The 10518-nt window shown below is 35.1% G+C and overlaps 1 protein-coding gene across 1 annotated transcript in view; it reads right to left on the bottom strand.

Annotated features, from left to right (window-relative positions):
• LOC121302602 (metabotropic glutamate receptor 5-like) overlaps positions 1–9052 on the bottom strand; it is a 52254-nt gene extending 43202 nt beyond the window's left edge. The window contains exons 1-2 of the mRNA XM_041232605.1: positions 8437–9052; positions 4663–5554 (exon numbers count right to left, since the gene is read on the bottom strand). Of these exons, the coding sequence (XP_041088539.1) occupies positions 4663–5341 (679 nt within the window). The 5' untranslated portion in view covers positions 5342–5554; positions 8437–9052. The remainder of the gene's footprint in view (positions 1–4662; positions 5555–8436) is intronic.
• Between the last annotated feature and the right edge of the window lie 1466 nt (positions 9053–10518).

Below are 10518 nucleotides of genomic sequence, written 5' to 3'. Positions count from 1 at the left end.
GGCGCTCAGTTGAGAGAGATGTAAATGAGGGAAGTTTGCAATTGAACTAGTCACAGTAGGTCAAATTACTGTAGCAAAGAAGACACTCGTAAGAAGAAGTGATGTCATTTTTAGAATCAATTTAACATAAAATTGTTTTATGCATTGACTGTCTGTAAGCATGTTGTGACTGTGAGTAAAAAACAATTCACACCTTATCGTGGTTATATGATTCTATTTTTTAAGATGTTTTTGTGTGCATACTTACACTAAGTTATATGCCTGCACTTAAGTTTTCTTTTGCCGTATTTACCAGTGTGTTTTGTAAAGTTTTGAACTGTGATGAGCATATTATTAGCGCAACACTGTGGAAATAATACTACTCTGTTTCAAATCAACAAACAAACAGATTTTAGTGAAAAACTTCTCACACTTTATGCATTAGCAAAGCAATATTGAAAAGTGGCATTATTCTGCATTTAATATATGCAATACAGCTGTTTCAGAAATGGGGCTGTAGTTTCTGTGTAAAATGCCATGCACTTAGGTCTGCTACATGCAAGGGTGTTTTTAGTTTTAAACATTAGGAGAACGTTGTGAAATTACATGTATAATTCTGATCGCTTCTCCATTGCAATGTCATTGTGGCATGATTCTGTGTTTTGCAACTATTTTTACAATGGCTAAACCTGCCTGAATTTCAGTTCATATTATGCCTAAGTGTGAAAAGGTTGGAGTATCCCAGTGGTGATAATGTGAGATAACGCTACTTTAAAGTGTGTTTAAATGTTGAACTTCTTTGATATGCTTAAAATATGAGGCTATTGGTCAGTTGTAAAGTACATATTTCATAAATAATATTAAACATGTATTTTGTCTTTTATTAGCATTTTTACAATGTACAGTAGTAGTTATTTTAAAGCCACTATAATAATACAGTCCCGTAATACATTTCAATCCTTGGGTTAGTTGCATGTAGGATCAGTTGAGTTGCTGGCTTGAGGTGTGTCTTGCTAATTTTATAAAGCTACATTTTGACCTTCCTTCAAAACCACAACCATAACGTTGCTAGCACTGTGTCCTGAAGTCATCGTTCCCCCACAAGAAGGGCCAAAACTAACACACCGGAGCAGTCTTGTCATTTTTAGGCAGCTGAAGTAAGATTAAATCTCACACAGAGAAGAAGCACAAAAGATCAAATAGTTCACATTGCTCTTCGATTGAGAGGAGGCTAGCACATCTTTTTCTGACACTGTTGTAACATATCTGAAAGGTTTTCATCTCGTCTTTTGATTTGAATTGTAAAGTTCGGGCTATGCATGTGGCTGGCTGCTGAATAAAACATGTAACTGAAAAGTTATTTGATCTTTTTCTTCGCTCAGCTGCACATTGAATATTCTTCCTTCCTGGTTCCGCATTGACATTCATGAAGATTGAATAATAACTCAAATGACTATTTTAATGAGCTCAAGATAAGGTAGCTCCCTGGCTTTATTCAGCAAGATGGGCTAGTTATATGTTATCCCTCACAGAGAGACACTTTAAAACAAACACCAGGGTCAATTTTAATGATTTAAACTGAACAGATCTTAATACTGCTGCAGTTTAACTCTATGTTAATCCCTTTAGTTGACTAACTGACCTCTTTATTAATATCAATAAATACACTTCAAATAAAGTGAAAAGTAATCATGCTTATGGGGTCCATTGAATTTATCTAAAAAGTGAAGGTTCTAAATACAGCCAATATCTTTAATACATTATCTGCAATCCCTTTGGTGTCTTTTTCTGAATACAAAGTAAGTTTGTCAAAGTTCAGAAAAGCATTCTGACTTTTTCAATGTTTAAAACTATGTAAAATCCTTTGGAAGGGTGCTGTTTTAATCAGATAATCAGAGGTGGATCAAAATGCCCTGAAACCTGCTTGCTGCACCCAATCTGATTGTAAGTAAAACCAGGAGGTACCCCCTACCTTGTAGCAGGTTCATATCAAGGGTTCAGTGGGCTTATTATAACCTTCTGAGCTCAGCCATGTGAACATGTTTTTATTAAATAATGAGTAGAAAATTACATTTCTGTCTCCTTACATTTTTTTAATGAGATTTGCAATTGCTGTGAGTAGTATTTTAATGCAATTACTCTGTTATTATTATTATTATTATTATTATTATTATTATTATTATTATTATTATTATTATTATTATTATTATTATTATTATTATTATTATTATGTGTTAAGTGCTTTCATCTTTGAGTTCAGGAGCTTGGTGGATCCTGTTATGAAGAGTAGCACACACTGTAGGCTTACCTGCATTGATGATCATCCATATGACTTGTTGATACATACAGCTAGAGGACCCTACAAGCCCATATGGATGGGGTGATGTTCCTTGATAATGTTTCATTCACTGGGTTAATGACATTTGTCTTTCTGTTATATTTTTGTAGTATTCACTGATATTAGTAAAAGGGTGTAATAAATCTCACCACTGATTAGATAGTTAAAGTAGACCACTTATGTGATTTAACAATACACACATGTATGTAGAGCAAAAAAACAAAAACAAATGGACAGATAGAGGTAATCAAGAAGATCATCGATTTACTGCATTAGCTGAATGCATTTAAAACTGCTTCCTGTTATTAGAGTCTTTCTCTGGGGGCACCTGGTGAGCAGGGCATTTAAATTATGTTGTCGAAATGTGTTAGCGAGTTTTCATTCACTGTAACTACAGTATACACTTACTGAAATGTGCACATAATTAAAGGGTTCTAACTGTTAATTACAAATCTCAATTTTTTTTTTTTGTATTCTTTGTCTACAGATATGCAAGAACAGTAATTGGTTGTGATTTATTGCCGGTTAGCAGAAGCACATTCTGAAAACAGGGTTCTTTTTCTTTCTTTCATCTAGGCTTTCCAGCTAAGGTGAGTGTTTTTCATGGGCTTGATGACTGAGTGAGCAGAACACAGTGAAGAATAAAGTGAACAGAGTCCTTGAGCTGCTCAACCAAGGTCAGAACACCTTGAAGAAAATACATAAATACATTTGCATTTGTATTCACATTTTATTAATTTTCCCCTCAATCTACAGTTTATAGCTTCATATGTATAAAGCCTTACAAACATACGCAGAAAAAACACAGTGCTAGTGCTCAAACAAATGTACTTTGTCGATGTGAGCAACCATTAACTTGATGGAATTTAGGATCATAACAGTCTTATGCAGTATATCAGTTTGGTAATACAAAATGGTATCCATATTTATGTATATTGTACTATAGTAAGGCTCAATTGTGTAAAACTAAAATATGATATATATATATATATATATATATATATATATATATATATATATATATATATATATAAAGGTGCCACTGTATAAAGATCCATACACTATCATTAACTGCTTAATCCTTTACAGGGTTGTGGTGAGCTGGAGCCTAACCCAGCAGACACAGGGCGCAAGGCAGGACTACATGCTGGAGGAGACACCAGTCCATCGCAGGGCACCACATACACACACACACACACAGAGCAATTTAGAATGACCAATCAACCTGAACAGCATGTCTTTGGAATGTGGGAGGAAACCAGAGTACCTGGAGAAAGCCCATGCAGCCACAAAGAGAACATGCAAACTCCACACAGACTCCTAGGTGGAAATTGAACCCAGGACCCTGGCGCTGTGAGGCAGCAGCGTTAATCAGCACACCACTTTGCCACCTCTCATTATTATTAGGTAAAGATAATTTACATTGTTAATAAGTGTGTACTTTTTCTTAATAACTATCCATAACTACAAATATACACTCTCATTGTTCCACTACATACATATAAAACAACAGTATAGCATATATAATGTGTTGGCTCAATAAACTTAGCACATAAATTTAAAATTGGATTTTTAGACTGGAAAAATACATGTTTGTGACAATTCATAGTGCATAAAAAATTCAAGAAGGGAAATTGTTGAACGTAATCATACACATTTTCCTAGCTGGTAATTAGCAGTGTATGAATTTATCCAGAATACCCTCCCTAGTCCATCCCCACAGAACCTAAAAACAGCATTCCCTCATCAACCTCTTCCTAGTCTCCCTGTGGGAGGTCAGTGTGGCTCCCAATAATAATCACATTTTTAAGTGGGAACATCACGCGGTGCACTGAACACTGAGTCAAGCCTAAATGTCGAAGCACGCTTCAGACAAAAGGATTGGAATAGACTGATATATCCACTGCTGCTCAAAAGTGTCTAAATTTTGACTTCTGTTTACCAGGTATGCAAACATGCAAAGCATTATAGGATTCTACAAATCACAGAATCAAATTGTAACTCAGTGGAACAAAAGCAGTTGAACTCGGTACTAAAAAGCAAACTGATTCTTATTCTGAGACTCAAAAAATTTCATTCTATGAAATGTAGCACAATGAGTACTACACTAGCTAGAAAGTCACAACCTTAAAAATAACTTCTTAGCCCATATCCAGGATCAGTTGGGGGCAATGAAGGGATATGCACAAAAGTCTGCAGAGAGTTCACAGTACTTTTCTTAATACACAGCAAGGGACATACTGTAGACTGTAAATAGATGTTCCCTCTAAAAGGTTGACATTAATATAATATAATATGGTGTCTGTTACAATATGTATAAGAAATCTTGATTTTTTGAAGCTTACCTTCAGTGTGAACAGCTGAGACGTAGGTCCAGTTATATCTTTTTACAATGTCCACCATTGCCCGGGCCTGCTGAGCATCCGACGGAACCACCCTCATGAAGTACTTGTACAACGTTTTATCACTGAGGTCCATGCTTGTGGCAGAATAGGCAATCTGAGGTATATTAAAGAGCTGAAGCAGGTTCTGGACCTGAATGGCCACGGAGCTGGAGCCTGGACCTATCACCCCAACAATGGGCTTTTTGACACGGACCGGTGTGGAGGCGCTATCTGTGCAGCGCACCAATCCTTCTTCTTCCTCCGAGGAGACAAGCGAGTCCCTTATGAATTCGATGCTCTGCTCCAGAGCTACAGCAGAATGCCAGCAGGAGTCCCGGATTTCACAGCCTAGGGTTATGTTTGGTAAGATTTTGGGATCTGAGTTGATTCTGTCCAGAGTATGGAGCATGGCTTCCACTCTTTGGATGCCATATTGCTCCCGTATCACGCCACACTTCCTCTCGTGCACTTTGTCTGCAGGCGGTTGATGGTGGACCGAGAACAGGGCCCCAATAATGATGTCCCCAGCTACATGAGCAACCACCCGCCTTTCATTTGCCTGGGCAGCGACCAGGAAGCTAAAGTTTACCAAGCCAATTTCTTCTGATAACAAGATCACCAGCAACAGAAAGATGCTCATCTTAAAAAAAAATGCTTTAAGCTTGAGAAAACTTCATTATTGGAGGAACAACACCATGGGAAGGAAATTCAAAGAACATTTGAAATGCCTTCTGCTCTGCTCAGGGCAAGGTAAAGCACTCATATGTCATTTCCACTCAGTTTTTAATGAAGAAATGTTGTCTCCGAGGCAAAGTCTTGTAGAAAAGGTACATGTGTTCATAGGCTTCATCACCTTTGAAAAAGAGGAAACAAAGATTTGCTTTACAGACACAAGCACATTGAGTTAAAAAATAGTGTTGTTTTTCTTTCTGACTTCAACAAATCAAGTGATATTGAAAAGGGTGAACGAGTATAGTATTTTACATGTGCCATTGTCTGTACATTGACATATAGATTGCTGTCTAATAGTATTTAGAGTTGAAATTCCTTATAAATGCAATTTTTCCAAAATGCTTTCCTTTTTATTTTGTGGAAATGTATCAAAGCTGTCAAAGCTTTAGTTTAACAGTCGTTGTAAGTGATAAACATGTATTATTATTATTATTATTATTATTATTATTATTATTATTATTATTATTATTATTATTATTATTATTATTATTATTATTATTCATAATAATAATAATATATTTCATGAAGTTGTCTAGAATGAATTTCTTTAAAGTGATTTTAAACTCTAAGTGCTGATTTTCTCAAAAGCATCTGACAGTTACATTTATGATTAGCCCTTAGATATAGTGGCTCAAAATGAACTCAACACATCTAAAAGCTGAAGAAAATAATGGATATGTTTGTAAAACATTGTACATCAAAAACAGGAATATTTATTACTTATGATAAAAAAAGAAGTAAAAACGCTAATAATGCATCTATACTTTACCAAAAACACTACAAACCTGTAAAACACTATTAAGCTGAGTTTCTTCTCAATGGATATCAATGGGATTTAACAAACCCCATTAACTGTACAGTTTGTAACCATGGTAAACGGGTTCCATTTTCTATATCCCATCCAAGTAATTTAAAAATGGTGGAGGTGTTTTTGAACAAAGTAAAGCATGGAAACATGATTTATAATGTCAAATACTATAAAAAGGAGAGGATCTACTCGTAAAATCTTACTTTACAGTACACTTTTGGGGTTATGGGACGTTCCATAGATTATAGAACCATATAGAGACCCAATATTGTGCCTTTTACTTTCTCTAGAATCCGTAATGTGTTAAATTCTATAGAATAGAGGGTTCTAAGCCCAGAACCTTTAAATAGGATTTCCAAAAATGATGAATCATGCTTCTACAGAACCTAGACATAGGTTTCAGAGAAAACACGAAGGAACCATTTGGTTCTATATACTGTAGAACTCGCTATAAAGTGTTTTTTTTTTTTTTTTTTTTTTTCAGTTGGTGGTGATAGATATTAAAGACTATGGGTTTTTGAGGTCAGTCCCGTGCTTGTCTCTTGGATTAAGAACAATCTCAGTACAGTGGATTGAACAGAGTGCAAGAAATCATTGAACATTCCTCACCAATGTAAAACACATTCAACATTATTTTACGATTAAACTAACAGCCGAGCTGCACGGTAATTTTCAGTAAAGTGACTGTAAATCAATGTATGGTCTTTTCCGTAAAAGAAAACTGCAGTTTAGTATTAGAAAACCGACAAGATTTTACCGTTAAATAATTGTTTTAATCTTTATATGAGATGTTTTCCGCCATCATTGTACAGAGAAATACATTAAAATTAATGTGAAAACAATCTAAAATTCAATTTTAATATTTCTTACGTTTTTTTTTTTTTTGTTTGTTTGTTTTTTAACACGGTTAATTGTAATTAAATATTACAGTTAATTAACATTAACGCAAACGCCAGTCTGATTCGAAACAATGTACGCGTCATTCTATCTCATAATGCAAGCATGTCTTGCTTGTCCTTCTTCCGAATATCGAGAATCGCGATGAACATTTACCACACTCACATTTTATTCAGAGCACTCAAGCAAACTTCAGAAGCCGGAGATTTCTTGAGCCTTGGGTTAAAGAAAGTACTTTTTACTCTATTATACTTTGGCAAATGACTTCGTGTGGTTCGGCTAATATGTTTGCACCTTCAATACCTAATATAAATCAAGCTTGTAATAATAATAATAATAATAATAATAATAATAATAATAATAATAATAATAATCTAAACTATATTATAATATTATGCATAGACTTTAATAAATAATTTTATTAAACAGTGTTTTTGAAATGTCTCTGTTTTAGAAAATTTGATTGAGAAGGTCTATAGTTTCAGTACGTGGACAAGAAGTGCTATTACGCGTTTGGGAGCTGTCCCTGGTGCTGAAGCACATATTAATACAGTAAGGCATTTCTGATTCTGTTCATGTTCTAGATATTGAAATACAGTCAAGTCGTATTCATTTGTACATATTTACTATTGTCAAGCGATAATATGATCATTTGTGAAGGCGAAATGGCTCACTGCACACCATTGTTCAAATTGAACACAATGCAAGTAATCAGAATGTTCAAATCAACAGGGCGAGATATTTATAACAAGACCCAAGTATATAAAATATGTGTATATCGAATAACAGTGGCTTTTTCAATTACTGCGTCATTTTAACTCGTCGTCGTGTCACGTTTAAAATCAATACCCCTGAGGGAGAAATACAACACCTTGAAGAGAACTGCAAAGGAATGAAAGTGCAACACAATTCACCAGACGAGTTCCTGTTACATTACCAGCGGTGTTCGTGAAATGGATACAAGCACTGTAGTAACTGGACCGTTATTAACGTAAAAAAAAATAAAGTAAAACCCAAACATTTCACTACAGTAAAGACTAATTAGAAAACCTGCAGGTAACTGAATAAAGCAATATATAAATACATAAACACATACATAAATACATACATACATACATACATACATACATCACAAATATGAAATCAAATACAGTCGCACAATATTAAAGAAAACAATATTAGCACGTGCATCGGTATTTTAAGACTGGGTATTCCAAATGGGGAGACAATGTCTTTCAGTATGCCATCTTCCACGCTTTAGACTCTTTAGGGCTGCTTCCGGTACAATCGAAACTTACCTTTATATGACGGCGCAAGTCAGAGTTTGTGTATGTAATTCCATTCTACTCTTACATGTTTCCACTTATTACACTTGCAATGTGGACTCACTCTTCTGGCAGTGGATGTAGCCTCGTCTCGTCTTCATGTCACGCTGCTGTTTCCAAATGATCAGTTTTCCCTCCCTCTAAATACAATGGCAACTTGAGTCTGTTTTTTTTTTTTTTTTTTTTTTTTTTAGGAAAATGACTTGTATTTAATGACACACCACTCGTTCCGTTTCTTCCGAATTCCTACTTATGTTTTAAAATATCCACTGCAACAGTCTATTTAAAAACAAGTCTATTCCCGATCCCAAGGAATGTCTACAAAACACACGACCAATCAAAGCGCCTCTTTGAGAACCCTTTTGTCATACAAAGATACTCTGCTGCTACCAAAAATGAACCTGCCTGGGAGTCACTGCGCTGAATTGTTCATGCCTTACAGAAAAAAAAAAAAAAAAATAGATATCCCACATGCATAAGGGTTGCATGATCTGATCAATCCCCGAAAGGATTCATTCTTCAGTTATACCTCTGACCTGCACAAACACCTCCTCTCCTCTCCTCTCCCATCCTCCTGCCCCCTCATTCTTTCAATAGGTTGGATGCTGACCATAACTCAGTGTAAATCATTTAGATGGCCGTTAGATTATTGACTAATGACCCAATGACTCTTACAAATCAGCAAATGACTGGACATGCCTCTTAATAGTTATTGAATTTGTGATAAGAGTTGACAATTGTAAACAATGTAATACATTAATAAGAGATTTCATTCTTTAAAAAAAAAAAAAAAAAAAAAAATTTTCTTTACAATAGCCGGAACCAGTGTAATTCCAGAGCGCCATCTTGTGGTCTTTCTTATGATCCATATTACACATTTCGCTATCGAGTGTCTAAGACGTATATGTGAACGTGGCTTTAACTAAAGGAGCTTTTTGTCATAATAGTGTGACATTTTTTTTCACTTTTATATAACACACATATGCCAAGCACAACCCTCTGTCCGGTTGTGCCTATAATACTGCACATTATCAAGCGTAACTGTATCAAATCCATCCGACATTAACACATCACTCACCACTCAGAAGATAATGGTATTGTGCTTGTTATAATATAGTGCTGGTATACGCTTATACAGGTTAGAGTCCACAGTGCACAAATATGATAATACACAACACACCTCAATTGAAAATAATCATTTGAAGTATGAACAATACAAAAAAATACACACAGAATATTTTCTTTCTGCCTCTGATTTTTTTTTTTTTTTTTTTTTTTAATGTATCCTGCTTTCGGTGAGTTGCACTTATTCAAGATCAAAACGTCTTTATCGGTTTTATTTCACACGTGCCCGATTGGTCCAGCTGCCCCCAGATTCGTCTATACTTGACCAGTGCAGTGGAATGCAACAGTATCTTTCTTGAAATGTAAAAGGACCATCTGAGATAGGGTAGCTGCTCGGCGTCATTCGAACTGAATACAGTAAGCATATAGGGTGATGATAATGCAAGAAATAAATCATTATTTCAAATGATACCGTGAAGTGTCTGTTTCAATAATTAAACTGCATAGTTGGGTAGCCTCAATAATAAAGCTAATTTTCAAGACGACTTGATTGGATCCACATAGATGGCCAGTTATGTGCTTGCAATATATTTTTAAAATTCGCTTTATATGCATCGTTTATTGTCTGTTTATTGCCCACATTAGGCGCTAGCCCCAGTGTTTCAGTTAAATGGTGATATTTATCAATTATATCTCAGCATAGCATTTAAATTAATTGAAGAAACGCGGTTAAAGTATCAAATTTCAATTGCACTAATAGGTTAACCCAAACTGCTAAATGATATTCACAATACCATGAAGTACAATCTAAAAGCAAACAACAATTCATGCCCTGTGCAGTAGTTGTAGTGATAAAGTAAAGTGTAGGCTACTTTAGTACCAGGTTTAAGTCATTATTTGTTTTAATCATATAAATGAAAATGCGGGCGATACATATAACATCTTTGTACAAACTATCATTGACCTAATGCAGTGTTGTAAATCTGCTTA

The sequence above is a fragment of the Polyodon spathula genome, chromosome 30 (assembly GCF_017654505.1).
Source record: "Polyodon spathula isolate WHYD16114869_AA chromosome 30, ASM1765450v1, whole genome shotgun sequence".
NCBI lineage: Eukaryota > Metazoa > Chordata > Actinopteri > Acipenseriformes > Polyodontidae > Polyodon > Polyodon spathula.
This window is presented reverse-complemented; position numbering and strand designations above follow the sequence as displayed.